General features: G+C 58.2%; 1 protein-coding gene across 3 annotated transcripts; it reads left to right on the plus strand.

The window, feature by feature from the left end:
* Positions 1 to 1,115: 1,115 nt before the first annotated feature.
* LOC149875464 (E3 ubiquitin-protein ligase TRIM39-like) lies at positions 1,116 to 15,842 on the plus strand. Of its 3 annotated transcripts, XM_090030837.1 has the most exons (7): positions 6,814 to 6,902; position 7,947; positions 9,502 to 9,597; positions 10,609 to 10,839; positions 11,619 to 11,641; positions 11,752 to 11,852; positions 14,849 to 15,841. In XM_090030837.1, exons 1-7 carry the CDS (start codon positions 6,829 to 6,831, stop codon positions 15,388 to 15,390), a joined length of 1,068 nt encoding a protein of 355 aa, XP_089886963.1. In that variant the 5' UTR covers positions 6,814 to 6,828; the 3' UTR covers positions 15,391 to 15,841. The 3 variants fall into 3 exon arrangements, with proteins under 3 accessions (XP_089886962.1, XP_089886961.1, XP_089886963.1); XM_090030835.1 differs by lacking the exons at positions 6,814 to 6,902; position 7,947 and adding an exon at positions 2,034 to 3,092 and having other exon boundaries at positions 14,849 to 15,835; XM_090030836.1 differs by lacking the exons at positions 6,814 to 6,902; position 7,947; positions 9,502 to 9,597 and adding an exon at positions 1,116 to 3,092 and having other exon boundaries at positions 14,849 to 15,842.
* Positions 15,843 to 16,118: the final 276 nt, after the last annotated feature.

Here is a 16,118-nt window from a genome sequence, read left to right on the forward strand (position 1 = left end):
GCACAGTACGGAGCAAGACATTAATCATTTTCCCCTTGTCCCATTTGGGACCAGTCCACTTAGTCACCGTACGACCCTCTAATTCCAGAGTTTCACGGAATCGCGTTAACGGTTCGTGTGCGCGTGAATCGGGTGACAAATTTGGACAGTTAAACTTATCGGGCGGGGTGTCCTCTCCCCCTTCCCGTACATGCCGGATGCAGCGAGCAAACTCTTGGGCGGGTGTCGGGTTCACCGTGCGGTCAGGTTTCACTTGCGCCAGAGACAAGTTCCCGATCTCATCTCTGGGCCGGAAGCTGACTCCTTTCGGGCTCATAACGCATCCGAAGGAGCTCGGTGCCAACTGAATGGCCCGTTCCCTGCCCCCTTTATCTCCGGCAAGAGACATATATCCAGTGATTAATGAGATAGCGAGACCATCTGCTTGGTGGTAAGCGATGTGTGCCCACAGATCGTCTGAACTTGCACAGTCGCGGTCTCCTGCACGCCACGGGCAGTGGCGGATCAACTCTGACTCCATTTCGCCTCCCCTGGATCCTGTTCGTGACGCCATGTCACATCCGAGGACCGGTGCACCCTTGACCTGCGAGCCTGGGTCAGCACAACCGGCTGGGTGCGGGTGGGGTAAGGTAATTAGGTAGATGGGTAAGCGAGAGGAGTCAGGAAGTTTAACGCGTCTTGGTTATACAGAAAGTTTATTTTTACTTACGCTACTGGGGCCCCTCTGGCAGGGCTGGTGGGGGCAGGGGGCTGTGGGGTGGGAGTGAGGGGGGATGGGGGACTGTGGGTTGGCAGTGCAGGGGGCTGCAGGTCAGGAGTGAGGGGCACCATCATGGCCCAGGGGGCAGGGTACTGCAGTTTAGCGAGCGAGGGGCAGCGGCAGGGCTGGGTTCAGGGGGTTGGGAGTGAAGGGCAGCAGCAAGGCTGGGGGGGCTGTGGCTTGGCTGTGGGGACGACAGAAAGGGCAGAGGCAGGGCCACGCTTCGGGGCCGGCCATGTGATCACTCCTTTGAAGTCCAGCATTCCTGATGGGCAATTGGGTAGTATTCTATCGTCTTTTAATAATATATAATATTTATATAATGTATTTCCCTCTCATTTTCTTGCACCATCTTTTCTTGGCAATGAACTATGATCTCATTATTGAACTGATAAAAAAGCACCTTTGATCTTGTGGCTTGAGTTGGCCACATTTACCACTGAACTCACCATCTGGAATCTAGGAAAGGGATGGACCATGGACCTTAGACCCAGAAGGAATAAAGGCAGAGAAGTTTCATCAAAAACTCACTCCTATCAATCCAAGGCCTGTTACTCCCTGCATACTTGCTGGCAGGTGACCTGCTCAGCAGTCCCTTTGCGCAGAAACAGAAAGGGAGACAGAGGAGAAAGCTGTGCTGTGAGCTGTCAGTGCATCCATGAACATGGAGCAAGCTCCTTTGCACCTACGTTGCGGTTAGGGCACACACAGGGCAGTCACCATGCCCAGCCAGGTACCGTGGGGGAGGACCTGACACCAAGTTCACACTTTAGCTTTCCTTGCAGTAACGGGACCGCAAAAGCCTCCCTCCTTCTCTGGGCACCTGCTGCCTCCGAGTGCATGGCGGGTGTGAGACCCCTGAGCCTCGTGTGCCCCAGTGGCTGGCTTGTCCAGCTGCAGAAAGCTGCTCTCTGTCTAGCGCAGGGGTCAGCAATGTTTTTGGCCAGAGTGCCAGAAACATTCACAACCTCTACTTGTGAGAGGCTGGTGTGCTGGGGTAGATGGCAGGGGAGCCGTCATGGGCTTAATCCTTGTTGTGCCAGCGCAGACCCAGCCCTTTCCCTGCTGTCTGACCTGAGACACATGCGCGAAGAAAAATGCCATAACGTGCTGCACACTGGCACCCGTGCTGGGATTGCTAAGCCCTGCTCCTGCTCCTGCTTGTAGGGGCTATCAGCTAGCCCCCCTTCCACAGAGCTGGGGTGCACCCAGGGTGATAACAAATGCCTTCAGGTCAGGGGCATCACAGCTGACAGAGGTCCCATAAGGGGAGGACAGCTATTCAGGGGTTGACAGGGGAGAAATGAAGGGGACAGCCCTGTGACAGGCTGGTTCCTGCCCAAAGGCTCGGGGTCTGGGTTCACTTCCCTTGCCTGGGTGCTGGACCCCGGTCTCTGTAATGCCTGGGAAGGCTGATGGACCCCGTTAGTGTCACGATGGCTCCAAGGGACTCTGGTGTTTCAGCAGCTCCCTCTGCCACGGGCCTGATGAGAACCTGTGATCATCCTCTGTCCTCGTTAGTCGTAAGCATTGCCTTCAAAAATGAAGTGACATTTTTAAAATCCTGCACCATGGTGACGGCATGCTGCTGAGCGCACTGCTGGGGTGCACTGCTTCCTATGTGTTAGTGAGTCAGGGGCTTTCTCATCTCTGCCCCCCTGCCTGTGAACACCCTGTCTCCCCAGCCGTCCTCCTCCCTGCTTCCATTGCTCCTTTGCCCTCACCCTTCCTTCCTCTCCACTCAGGTTAATTCTTCCATTTACTTTCCCTTTGGCCCCGTGGCCCCTCCTCTCCCTTGCTAGAAGCTGACTTGCAGGAAATCAGCTGCTGTGCTGAGATAGGCACCACCCAGGACGAGCCCAGCCTGAGCCGAGCAGGAAGAAGAATCAGCAGAAGCCGGGGCCGTGCAGCCTCAGACCCTCCAGGACAGGACATGGATGAAGAGGCCGCCTGCTTCATCTGCCTGGACCTCCTGCAGGAGCCGGTGACCATCGGGTGTGGGCACAACTTCTGCCGAGCCTGCATCACCCGATACTGTGAGGACCGTGTCCGTGGCTCAGGCGACGCCGTCCCCTGTCCCAGCTGCAGAGCAGAGCTCCAGATTGGGAGCTTCTGGCTCAACACGCAGCTTAAAACCCTGGTGGAGAAGATTAAAGAGCAGAGTCTGAAGCCAGGAAAGGAGAAGGTGGAGAATCAGTGTGTGAAGCATGAGGAGAAACTCAAGCTCTTCTGTGGGGAGGACGGGGAAGCCATCTGTGTGGTCTGCAGGGAGTCCCAGGCTCACCGCGGTCACACAGTGCTCCCCATCGAGGAGGCTGCCGACGATTACCAGGTAGGTGACACCTCTGGCCCAGAGAGCCCATTGCACAGACACACACTTAGTTACCTGGCAGGGGAAGCAGCGTGACCACGTAGGCGAGCTCCCCAGGGTAATTGTCTCTGATATGTCCTCCATAGGAGGTCTATATTGAGCAGATTCTTTTCGGTATTGGGTGGTGGAACCGGAGCGTGCTCCATCCACTCCATGCATTGACCTGGTATTCAAGTGCTTCCAGGACCGGTGCAAAAAAACAGAAAAGAAAAAAAAAAAAAAACCACTTACGGGCAACACCGTGTATTCGGGTCCAAGCATGCAGTTTTCCTTAAGTGTTCCTGGGGATGTCTGTTCCCCTGGCGTGGCTTAGTACCTGTCGAGGTGTTGGGGCTTCAAGCCCACTTTAAGGAAATGGGAGGCTCCTCCCTAACTTGCTTCTGCACCCATATGGCCGAGGGCAGGCGAAACTTGGGGGCTTGTGCCTGCATATCTGCTGCCTCTCAGAAGACTTTGGAAATACCCTGGAAATGAGGCCCTGGTGGGGGTGGAGGACGTTTGCCCACTGTAGGGCCCCGTGTGGTTCTGGGCTGACTCATGGATTTGGACTTGATTTGGCTGATTTGGTGTAGAACGTGAAAAATGGCTTTAAACAAAGAAACAGAACAAAACTCACTGGCAGGAGAGATACCATGACTGGTTTCAGCTCAGGTGGTTGTACTTACCAGGCAGGGCAATCGCCCTCTGCTTGGTCTTGAATGACTTATTGCAGCTGAGTTGAAGGTCTACTGCTTGCACTGCAGGCAAGCTGACCCTGAGAGAGTCTGGAAATGCCTCCCGATGCAGGGCCTTGGCTACAAAACGTACGTTCATAGGGGACAGCTCCTGGGCTTCCCTTTAGCTTGCTCCTTCAGCCTTTTGGTGGAGTGAAATTAGTGGGAGTGAAATTAGTGGGCATCTGGACTCCAAGGCCTCTGGGCTTGTGGCTTGCACAGAGGATGCCTGTCGTGTACCGGGCAGTACCTGAAGTCCCAAGCTGAAGTGTCCGCAAGGGAGGGTAGTTGTCAGTGGTCGTGCAGCACAGACTGGAGTGACTGAGCTCTGCTTTGCTGACAGAATTCAGAACGGATTTGGCCCAGTCTGGCTTGCTCCTGTGCTGAGCCTCCCACCTCACTGCACCTGACTGAAAACCACGCTCTGAGTGTCTCCCCTGCGGCACCTAAGTCCAGTCGCCCCCCTTCCTGGAGCCCAGTCACGAGCCTGGGGTAACCGCTGCTACCACCCGGACTCGGGTCTTTGGTAGGGCTCTGTGCCACCCTGGGTGCACAGACCCGGCAGACCTTGGGTTGCTTAACCCACTGTGGGATTTCGGGGTGCTTCCTTCCTACAGGAGGAAAAGAAAAGCTAAGCCCAGCTTAGCAAGCCTAGCAAAGTTAGCTACCAGGGCTGGTCTAAGGTGGCTACTACAGGGTGTCACAGCTGCCCTCGGGGAAGTCCTGTGCTGAGCCCCCACCTTTCTTGGCCTCAGCCCTCTGTGTCAAGTCTCTGGGCCCCTTGGCCCTGTCTTGCCGTGTGTCCCAGCCCCTGGGATCCCTGCCCAGCGTGTGGCTTCCCACTTTAGGGCAATCCCTGGCCTTTTAACTCAGCTCAGCCCCCAGAACAAACTGAGCAGGGCAATGCAGAGGGAAAATAGTATTTTCTCCATACAATGCAGCTGAGAATATGACACAGCTTGGTTTTGAAAGGCAGAATAAAGATAAAAGAGCTTTTGCTGTAGCAAGCGACAGAGGAGCAGCAGCCTGGGAGCAGAGACTGCTCCCTCTTCTGCCCCAGTGCAGATCTGACTTTCACTTCTGCTCAGCAGAAACTCTTCTTACCACATTTCTCACATATAATGCCCACTACAATTTCCAGCAGCTGGTTTTGAGGGGAAAGGCTGTGTTGTATGTGAAAAAGTATGGTCTTTTCCTAGATTAAATGAAGTGTTTCATAGAGTCTCATGGGATATAACTGGTCAAACTGGAGGGGACAGGGTGTGGCGGGCCAGTAGGGGGCGCTCCTGTGTTGAGCTGCCCACCTCCCTGCGCCCGACCACCTGCCAGACTCCGAATGCCTCCCTAGGGGCGCCTTATGCTCGGCCGACCCCTCTCCCGGAGCACACTCGCTAGCCTGGGGGTAATGTCACTGCCACCACCCTGAGAAGGAACTCTCTCGGCCCTGTGTCCTCAGGGAAACACAGGCCTAATAGTCCGACAGGTACTCGACCCAGTACAGGCACTTGGGGCATTTCCCCAAGTCAGGGGGCAAGAAGAAAATCTCCCTTAGCCCACAGACCTAACGGGTCTCTTAGGTATAATTTAGACCCACCCCTCAATAAGTCTCATCACGGTCTGTGTAGATGGGAGCGATGTGGCTGGAGCAGGAGGTGCCGGGAGGGCCCTGGGGTGGGCAGGGCAGGGGCATAATCCTGTCTGTGACCTTGTTAGTGGACTTGAACTGGGCTCATAGGCATTATATAGACCCACCCCTCAATAAGTCTCCCACACCAGTCAAAAAGGAGAAGTGTACTGATTACAAGGGGTAGAGTAAACTAGGGTACAGGATTGAGCAATATCTTAGAAATCCTAGAGAGCAAACAGTCTGGCTGAGGTAGCCTTTTGATCCTGCATCTGTGTTACTGCCAGCTAGATATCTAATCCGATTGAGTAGCTTACTCACAAGCGTCTTCCAAAGGCCGGTGAAGTTTCCCCTCTGTAGGCAGACAGTTCCTTGCTCATGAGTTTTGGGGTGAGAGATAGCCAGATTTAGATGATAAAGCTTCTCTGTGTCCCCCGCATGGCTGCTGCCCCCACCTCCTTGGCAGTCCCAACCTATATAGCCCCTGTGACCTCATTCACCTGGGCCAGTGGAGGTCAGCCCCAGTTGGCTGTCAGCCAACCCATTTGAAATGCATCACCTGTTACCGGGCAGATTCCAGCTCCCCAGGTAGATGCCCCTCACCCGGGTGGCTTATGCCAGCCCCGTGGGCAGAGGGAGCAGGTTCCCCCCCCTCAGGACTGCAGCCAGCTCCGGTTACCTAAAGAGACAGGCTGAGGTGTGACTCCTCCGTGCTGGCCCATCTAATCACATTGTCACAGGGCAGAGATTTTGCGGGGAAACCAAGGTGGTTTCCTGCCACACAGGAGTCATTGTTGCGCTGTGCGGCAGCTCGGGCGCTGTCTCGGAGGGAGACGGCAGCACGGTCTGTGTAGATGGGAGCGATGTGGCTGGAGCCGGAGGCGCCAGGAGGGCCCTGGGGTGTGCAGGGCAGGGGCCTGATCCTGTCTGTGACCTTGTTACTGGGCTCATAAAGTCTGTGGTTGACACTAAGTTGGGAGGTGTTGCCAATGGGCCCAGATTCGCACTGAATGGCTGCAGGAGTGCTGAGGTTTAAGGAATCAGTCTCCATGCCCCGGGATTGTCCTGCTGGAAAGGTTTTGGCTGATCGCACAGCATGGATGCCAGAGCCTCCAAATCCACATCACTCCAGAGTTGGGAATGCTGTTCTCTCCCTATCCCAGAAAAAAGTCTGTGGACCACAGTCCCCTAGACTAGATGCCAGCACTCACTGCTTGAATTGACTGACCAGTCCAAATGCTGCATTTCAGCCTAAGAAGAGCCCGGGGAGGTTGGGGGAGTGTTGTGTGGGATGCTGCAGGTCAAAGGAAGTGAAGGACTGTGGGGGCAAGAGGGTGACAAAGCATCCTCTGGTAGGAGCATGTGGCAGCCACCCCCTCTCTTGTCCAGGTCTCCACCTCCAGTTCCCTTACATCTCCCCTGCCATGCCTTGTTGTTAAGAAAATTGAAGAGAGGTCAGATGATAAGGGGATGGTAAGAGGAGAGCTAAGATCCACCTGGATGAGGACGGTCCTCCTCACAAGCCTCTTTCCACCCCTACATCCTGCTCCTTCCTACTCCTGGCCAAGTGTGCAAATGTGTAGCCTTACCCCTGGGATCCTGAAGCCCTCAGTCGGCAATTGCCACTCGTTCTGCTGCTCCAAGCCAGAAGTCACAGTGTCTCATGGTGCACGGCATCACGAGTACTTATCAGTGACTTCAACACTCCCCCATCCGTACAACAGAAGATCAAGTGGTTGTCACCGACTCCCCCTGCTTCACTTAATCCGCACGAGGTTAATTCATGATTAGTCACCAGCCTGCCTTGATTCCCCCCAAAATGAATTAATATCCATGAATTCCACAGTCCCGCCCAATCCGTGGCTGAGCACTTCATCATCAATGAACACACCAGCCTCCCTCGGTTCACCAAAGTTCAGTTAGTTATTGCTGAATGTATAAGTCTTCATCCTTCATGATAATTACATTAATTGTCTTGCTTTTTTTCTCTAATTTTGTGCTCTGAATCCCCACGTGCGGCACACAGCATTTCCAAAACCAGCCATGCATTCCCGACACCAGGTGTAGTGTGTGCCGGGTGTGGCGGGCCAGTAGGGGGCGCTCCTGCGTTGAGCCGCCCACCTCCCTGCGCCCGCCCTCCTGCCAGGCTCCAAATGCCTCCCTAGGGGCGCCTTATGCTTGGCCGACCCCTTTCCTGGAGCACACTCGCTAGTCTGGGGGTAATGTCGCCCCCACCCCGAGAAGGGACTGTCTCGGCCCTGTGTCCTCGGGGAAACACAGGCCTAATAGTCCTACAGGTACTCGACCCGGTACAGGCACTTGGGGCACTTCCCCAAGTCAGGGGGCAAAAAGTAAAGTCTCCCTTAGTCCACAGACCTAACGGGTCTCTTAGACGTAATTTAGACCCACCCCCCAATAAGTCTCCCACACCAGTCACAAAGGAGAACTTTATTGATTACAGGGGGTAGGGGAAACTAGGGTACAGGGTTGAGCAATATCTTAGAAATCCTAGAGAGCAAACAGTGGGGCTGAGGTAGCCTTTTGATCACGCATCTGTGTTACTGCCAGCTAGATATCTAATCCGATTGAGTAGCTTACTCACAAGCATCTTCCAAAGGCCGGTGCAATTCCCCTCTGAAAGAAGGCGGTTTCTAGCTCGTGAGTTTTGGGGTGAGAAAGAGCTAGTTTCAGATGGTAAGGCTTCTCTGTGTCCCCTGCTTGGCTGCTGCCTCACCTCATGGCCGAAGGGAGAGACCGCCTCCTCACCCATCCTAACTTATATAGCTCCTGTGACCTCATTCACCTGGGCCAGTGGAGGTCAGCCCCAGTTGGCTATCAGCCAACCAATTTGTAATACCTCACCTGTTACCGGGCAGATTCCAGCTCCCCAGGTAGAAACCCCCCACCCAGGTAATTGATGCCAGTCACATAGGCAGGGGGAGCAGGTTCCCCGCTCCCTCAGGACTGCAGCCAGCTCAGGTCACCTAAAGAGACAGGCCCACCCTGATCAAATGGTTGCAGCTCAGAGATTTTAGTCACAGTGTCACAGGGCAGAGATTTTGGGGAGAAACCAAGGTGGCTTTCTGCCACACCAGGTCCTTGTTTTTGAGCCCACAGGAGCTCTCGGGGACTGAGAAGAGCTGGCTGCCTCCATGCATGACTCCGTGCAACAGGGAACTGCTCCTTTGTCCCCAACAGCACATGGACCCTTTTTCTGGGTGCTCCGGTGCCCACACAGCCCCACTGGGCTTTTCCGAGTAGGTCTGCCCTCGGACCCTGCCCTGCCAATGTTTCGTGCCTGGCACAGGGATGGGAGCCGGCTCTGTCAGAGGGGCCGGGCCCTGGTGTGGAACAAGTGTCTGGAGGAGACCAGAGGAAATGTGGAGATGGAGCAGGTGTAGGAAATGCAACAGCCCTTGGTCCAGGGCAAAGCCTGTGTGCTGCAGACCTGCCCCCTTCCAGCCGCCCACCCCTCCTGCCCCAGCAGTAACCCAGCCTGTTTCCCAAACTGGCCCAAGCGAAGTGAGAAGCTGTGCATGCCAGGGGCGGGCACGAGCCCCAGGGTCAGACACCTCGGGCACGTTTCTGAATGAGCTGCTTGGCCCAGCCTGTTTGATGCAGCAGCATCAGGATGAGTGGGGGAGCAGGGCCCGTGGGTGCAGGGCACTGTGGGAAATGCACATCTGTCGAGGGGCAGCAGCTGGAGCGAGATGTTGCTGGTGCTGGAGGGAGATGTTGAGCCATTTTTTGCTGATAAAAACAGAAGGGTTTTTGCCTGCTCATGAAGTGTCTGCAGAGTAACACGGCGGTGCCTTCTCCCCTCCAGCTGCTGCTTGTACCCGGTGCCAGCGCCCCTGAGCCAGCGCCTGCAACGAGGGGTCGAGGGGAGCGGGGAGGGGGCTGGCCAGCAAGCCCCACACATGGCTGCTTCTGCTGCTTGCTTTCCCTGCACATTTACTGCTCCCATATCAAGCCCCCCTTGTCCCGACATGTGTCAGGGTCAGGAATAAGGAGCTGATGCCTCTCCTGCCAGGTGCAGCTCCAGTGGGCCCTGGATCCTCTGAGGAAGGGGCTGGAGAGAGCGCTGGCGATGGAGGCCAAGGAGAAGATCACCACCACGGCTTGGAAGGCAGGTGCCAGTCTGTGCTCCTCGAGAGCTCGTTCCCGTGGCAGAGCCGGCAGTGAGGGGTGGGGGAGCTGCAAGATTTGCCCCCGAGGGGCTGTGTGTCATGGAGGGAGCTCTTCCTCGTGTCACGATGGGCATCGCTGAGGCCGAGCCAGGAGTGGTGCAGAGCCCTTCCTGCGGTGCCCGGGGGCAGGCAGGCTGGGCACTCGGCATTACCCTGCCCTGTGGGGAAGGGAGCCCTGTGCTCTCTCACCCCCAGTGCCCCTGCACGAAGGGAAAGGGGCTCTGGAGTTTGCTGTTCCCCATCCCAGGGCCAAGGGGAGGCAGTGCGTGTTCCCCTGCCCTGGGCGCGTGCACAGGGGCTTCAAGGCTCCCCAGCCCGGGGCAGCACTCACCGGGGCAGAGTTCATGTTTTATGGGACTGGCGCGGGCTCCTTCTTCCGCCCTGCAGTCCCTTCCTCACGTGTCTCTTCTGTGCTTTTCCTGGTTCTTGGGCTGTCAGTTTAGGATCTTCCACTTTCCCCACCCTGGAAGGGAAAAGCCCCTGGCAGAGGAGCCTGTCTCCTATGTAGAGAGCTCCTGTTGGCCAAGGCGGCTCTCTTGGGGTCCTTCCCACTGGCCAACACAGCCTCCAAGTGCTTTGCATGAAGCACCTCCTGCATGTCTCGCCCCAGGGACAGCCCCAGGCCTGGCACAAAAGCACTGACATCAACAGATCGGCCAGAGATGACCTGTGGCCCACTGGGTTTTGCTCCAAGCCCCAGGGCCTTTCCAGAGGCCCCAGATCCTAAATCTCTGCTCTGGATATCAGCCCTTTTCCTATGGGGTGAAAGTATTGTGTGACCCTTTCTCTAGAGAGTACATCACCATGTGTAATGTGTGTCTCATATATCCGGTGACAGTATAGCTACTGACAAAGGGCTGCACAGCCCGAGTTCGTGCCTTCCCGCTGCCAATGCAAAGCTGAAAGTGGAGATGGCAGCTCACACTTGTTTTTGCTGCTTGTCCTGGAAGAACAAGGTAAAGCGACAGAGAGAGAGCATCAAGTCTGAGTGCGAGAAGCTACGTCGCTTCGTGAGCGAGGAGGAGCAGCGGCTCCTGCAGAGCCTGGAGGAGGAGGAGAGGGAGACTCTGCAGAGCCTGGAGGCCAACGTAGCCCAACTCTCCCGGCAAAGCGCCTCCCTGCGCAAGCTGATCTCGGAGGTAGAGGAGAAGAGCCGGCAGACACCTGCTGAGCTGCTGAAGGTGAGCGTGCGCAATGATCCGGTCCCCAATGCTGCCGCCGTCTGGCGCAAAGCAGCCCCTCGGCCTGGACCCCACAACTGGTGGAAACTGGGCCAAGACTCAGGCGAGACTTTCCATCAGTCTGGAGATCTACCAGTTTGTACTGGGAGGAAATTCTGATTTGGGAGAAGTGCCAAGTTATTAGTCACGAAGGCTTCTTGCAGACATGAGCATAAAAAGGGCTGTACTGTAAGTCCAGTGTGTCCCCGCGCTGAACCCAGCGCATCCCCAGACGAGCCACCACATTAGTTGGACCTGGCTTCCCAATGTCTGCGTAGACTGGGCGCTTCAATGAGGCTTCTAGGGAGCTTATGTCTAATAGTTGATTGAACCTGCTTTTTATGAAAGCACCAAAAAGCCTTGCTGCCGTGCATGATTTATACAGGTCCAGTGGAGCGAGGTCGAACTAACCTGCTGCCTCTTCCAGTAAAGCACAGGGTTTTGGGTTTACTTTTAATCATTTCTGTCAGCAGCCAAAATGGACAGGAAAGCACATCTGGAGGTAGCCATGCAAACGTTCAGAGCAGTGTAATGCTGAGACAGAGGTGACAGCCAAGAAATGGTCCATCGCCCCTTGGCTGCATCCAAGTGCAGCAGGGACAGGCAGACTGAGGGATTTTCAGACAGTGAAGAAATGGATGCCCATCGAACAGAGAAGTCATGAACTCACTGAACTTTGGTGCAGATGGTTTCACCCAGCAAGGAAATAATCACTGTTCCCCTCATGTTTCCCTTTCTAGGATGTGAAAAGGACCTTGGCCAGGTGCGGTATCTTCCCCTTCCCGCTCCCAGGAGATTCCTGCTTGGGCTGTGGCAGGAATATCTCCCTGGAAGAGCCGGGCTGAGCGATGATGGGGGATATCTTCCTCTTAGGAGCAAGGAGGTGAAGGTTCAGGAAGCAAAAGCTGTTTCCACAGAAGTGAAGACCCCGTGCAGCATCCCAGGCATGATGGACATGCTAAGGAAATTCAGAGGTACACCGCAGCACATGGCAGGGTCATTGGCAGCAGCAAGAGCCGTGCTGGGCGCACTGGGGATGTAGCACACACAGCACAGGGGGATGTGACTGCCGTGTTGGCAGAGAGCCTCCGCAGTCCTGCAGCCGTCGCCTCAGCCCATGTCCGAGGGCCTCTGGATCGGCAGGGGGAAAAGTCCCGTTGTCATTTCCATGCAGGGCACGGCTGGGTGACTCCAGTGGGGACAGGTGACCTAGGAAGCAGGGAAATGGTCAAGCAGGTGGACCCCGTTCCTGCTGCGGGAGGGAGGAGGTAATGTCGTGATCAGGGCTGGACAGCAACGTGCCGGTGCGCTGAGATTATCCTCTTCCGTGTGCCCCAGTCCCAGGGGCTGCCACACCGTGTCCTGGTTAAATCTCTGGGTTAATCTGAACTCAGGAGCAAGGGCTGAAGGGAAAGCTGGGCCTCTCCATGCAACGGGGAAGGTCCCCCAGTGTCCAACAGCCTTCAGCCCCTGGGCCCTGCAGTGTGGTGCAGCCTGCAGTACCCAAGGGAGCTGAGCACCACCCCCGGGATCCCCTTGGTGCCATCCTGCCCATTCCCAGGGCTGTGCACAGGCCCCGAGTGCAGGCAGATGAGGCAGCAAGAGCCTGTTCCCTGCTCTCCATTCCCAGCTTTTTCCAGAGATGTTTGGCCCCTACAGCATGATGCTCTGGGCTTCCTCTTCCAGCCCCATGGCCGGCCCATCCCTACCTGCTGCTTGCTACTCCCGGCAATATGGGGCTTTGTGTCCCTCCACACGCTCCCTGCCCTGGATGCAGCTCAGTCCCTGCCCTGCCACTTCCTTTGAATGCAGATCCTCGGGAAACTTCTCTCCTGGCCCGGGCATCCCTTACTCAGGCCTTCAGGCTTTCAGTCCCCATGTCTGTCATGTCAGCTCTGGCGCCAAAGCGGGGCAGAACGGTCCCTTCCCTGCAGCAATGGGGAGGTGGCCCAGACGTCAGCCTCAGCCAGGCACGGGCTTGCCCTGGGAGTGCCGACAGGCGCCCGCAGCCCCCAGCCCCCTCCAGGCAGCAACGAGCACGGACCCAACGGGCAGGTCCCAGCCTGGTCTCGGCAGCTGTTTCTGCTCGTGATGGTGCAAAGCAGCAGCCAGCGCAGTCCTGCCCACACAGAGCCGCAGCCCAGCAGCTGGTTTCACCGGGAGAGTCAATGCATCTGTCCTTCAAGAGGCTTTGATGAGCCAGCTCAGTCTGTGGTGCGGAGGGGGCCTGAGGCTTTCCTGAGTGGTGCGGGCTTGGCAGGGAAACGCGGGGTGTCTCACTTACCTGGCCCAGAGCTGTCACCTTCCCCCTGTGGCTCAGATGAGGCTGGAGTCAGGCTGAGTGTGGGGGGGGCCTGTCCTGGGCCAGTCTGCATCCCGAGTGGGGTGTAAGAGCTGCAGCCCCACGGGGACCCCCAGCCCTGCCTGGACCTCCCCCGGAGCATTGCTTCCTGAGAGTGGGGGCAGGGGACAGTGGAGGCCCTCCTGGGGGCTCTGGGCCAAGCTCTGGGCTCACGGTGTGGCAGGAGCAGGTGTGCACAGAGGGGAGGGGAGGTCAGGCTGGAGCTGTCCAGACCCACGGAGGAGGTGCTGCTTGGAGGTGACCTGGGACTTGCCCCAGGAGCAGCTGAGCTCAGCTGGGCTGCCCTTCATGAACGGGAGAGGCTCTGCAATGAAACCCAGCATGTCCCACTCCTCGCACGCACACAATCACAGCCACAGGAAGAAGGGCCGGCAGGGACCGGTAAGATCACCAAGGCCAGTCCCCTGCCACTGGTGCTCTGAGCAGACCCCGTCCCAGGCTGCTCGTCCTCCCCAGCCCCCCCTGCACAAGCGCCGCAGGAGTCTCCTGTTGTTGCCGGGGCTGCATTTCCACAGGCCCCAAGAGGCCCCGGAGCCCCGGTCCTGTTGGGAGCCATTGGGATTTCTGCCCCTAGGTCACTCCCGTATGTTTGAAACTGCATCTGGATGTGCAGCCTCTGGCACAACGGAGGGGGGGCAGTGCGGCAACTGGGCCCCCAGGCTGGGATTGCGCAGTGCTCTGGGGGCAGACGGCCCCGGTGCCAGCAGTGTCCCAGGTCCCCTGTACACGGGGTGTCCTTGTCCCAGTGCAGGTCCTCCGCTGGAGACCCCTAGAGCAGACACACGGCGGGGGGGCCTGGGACATGTCTCTTGTGAGCTGAGCCCAGAGGTTTGGGGCAGTCGGTGAGGAGATGCCCCCTCCCCGCTCAACTGCCCCAGACTCATTAGCAATGGGCCCTGTTCTCCGGTGCTTAGTGCCCCCCTGCCCTTCCCCTTCCCTGCCCACCCCTGCGCCCACCCCATGCACGGCCCTGCCCTGGTCTGGCTCTGGGGAGGCGCTGGCTTTGGGCTGCCCTGGCTGCAGTGCTGTGCCCACAGGGCTGGGGTCATGGGGTCCCCCTGGGGCAGGGCAGCCCTGCCTGGGGTGGTGGGGCAGGCAGCAAACCGAGTGACCCCGGCCCCGAGCACAGAGACCCCCAAGTCCTGCCCTCTTCTCTCCCTGCCACCCCTCCCCCAGGCAGGCTGCTGTCCCCCAGCCCGTCCCCCCCCCGCAGCCTCCCTGCTCCCCCAGCCCCTTCCCCACAGCGCCTGTGACACCAGCTCATGGTGTGGAGCCCACTCCCCTTGCCCCCCAGGCAGAGCAGCCCCGCTAGGTGTGGGGGAGGGGCAGGGCGGGGAGCTGCTGGGATGACATCATTGCATGCCCTGCCCCTACCCCATGTCCCTCCCCCCCTTGTGGCTCCAGCGCCCGGACCGGGAATACTCCAGGGATGAAGGGGCTGGTGGGGACGTCCCCCTGTCCTGTTCCCCCACTTCCTGTTCCCCCCATTTCCCTGTGGATGATGGTGACTCCCCAGCCGGGACCGACCCGCGATTCCTGGGACACGGCGAATTCCCCGTGACCTCGGGACCCGCCTGCCCCCGCCCTGACCCGCGACTCTCTCCCCAGCGGACGTGACTCTGGACCCAGGCACGGCTCATCCCTACCTCGTCCTGTCTGAGGATCGGAGATGTGTGAGAGACACCAACACCCGACAGGATGTGCCCGACACCCCGGAGAGATTTGACACTTGGGCCTGTGTCCTGGGCGCGGAGGGGTTCACGGGCGGGAGGCGCTACTGGGAGGTGGAGGTGGGAGACAAGATGGACTGGGGTCTGGGCGTGTGCAGGGAGTCTGTGCCCAGGAAGGGGAAGGTCACACAGACACCTCCCAATGGATACTGGGCCGTGCAGCTGACGGATGGGGGACACAAGGCCCTCGCTTCCCCCTTGACCCCCCTCCCCATGTGCCTGTGGCCCAGGCGGGTGGGGGTTTTCCTGGACTACGAGGGGGGCGAGGTCTCATTTTACAACGTGACCGACGGGTCCCATCTCTTCACTGTCACTGACTCCTTCTCCGGGACCCTGCGCCCTTTCTTCTATCCTGGTTTCAATGCTGGGGGCACCAACGCGGCTCCCCTGACCCTGTGCCCGGCCCCAGCCCAGCCCTGAGGCAATCCCTGTCCCTGCCACGACCCACGGCACAGACTGTCCCCCCCGCGCCCGACTCCAGCCCCTGGGTGCCCCCGGGGCGGGGGGGCTGGGGTCTCCATCCCAGGAGCTGCTCCCGCCTGCACCCTGCTGCTGCCCTGGCCCAGGGGTCGTCTCCCAATCCCCCGTGCACAGCGCCCCGCTGGGAGGGACCGGCTCCAAACTCTCATCCTTCACTTCCACACCCCTGCATCCCTCAGGGTTTTACCTGGTTACTTTGTTCACCTCTCTCAGCGCTGTCCCCCTTTCCCCTCCCTAACTCCATTCCCTTTTATATTTAAAATAAACACCTCTGCACTGCACACCTGCTCCCTGCACATCATTTCTTACCCTCTGGTGAGCGGAGCGCTTGCTCCGGAAAGCTGGTGCGTCTGGGATTCAGTGCGTCTGGCGGTGCTCAAGCTTTCTGGTGTGCGAGTCCAGGGCCACGCACCACAGGCCTCACGTGGGTGGGACGGCACATGCGGCCCAGACCCAGCACATGTCACACGGTGCCCGAGTGCCCGGGGTACAGGGTGCCGGGGGTGGGGGCAGCAGGGAGGGGAGAACAGCATCCCCAGCGGTGCCCCTGGCAGTGCAGCCGCTACGATTTTTTCCCCTCCTGCCCCTGGGGTCGGTGCCCAGAGCGTGTGCCCCAGTCTCCTACTTCCCTCTGCTACTGCCGGGGGCTCCCAACAACTCCAAAATTT

Source organism: Crocodylus siamensis, chromosome 1 (assembly GCF_052110815.1).
Source record: "Crocodylus siamensis isolate JL-2025a chromosome 1, ASM5211081v1, whole genome shotgun sequence".
In the NCBI taxonomy this organism is placed as follows: domain Eukaryota; kingdom Metazoa; phylum Chordata; order Crocodylia; family Crocodylidae; genus Crocodylus; species Crocodylus siamensis.

Excerpts from the sequence above, each read along its gene's own strand:
- LOC149875464 (XM_090030835.1), top strand. The coding sequence starts at position 2,694 with ATGGATGAAGAGGCCGCCTGCTTCATCTGCCTGGACCTCCTGCAGGAG. Across the intron at positions 11,642-11,751 it reads GTGAAAAGGACCTTGGCCAG|GAGCAAGGAGGTGAAGGTTC; the intron begins GTGCGGTATCTT and ends TCTTCCTCTTAG. Across the intron at positions 11,853-14,848 it reads CATGCTAAGGAAATTCAGAG|CGGACGTGACTCTGGACCCA; the intron begins GTACACCGCAGC and ends CTCTCTCCCCAG.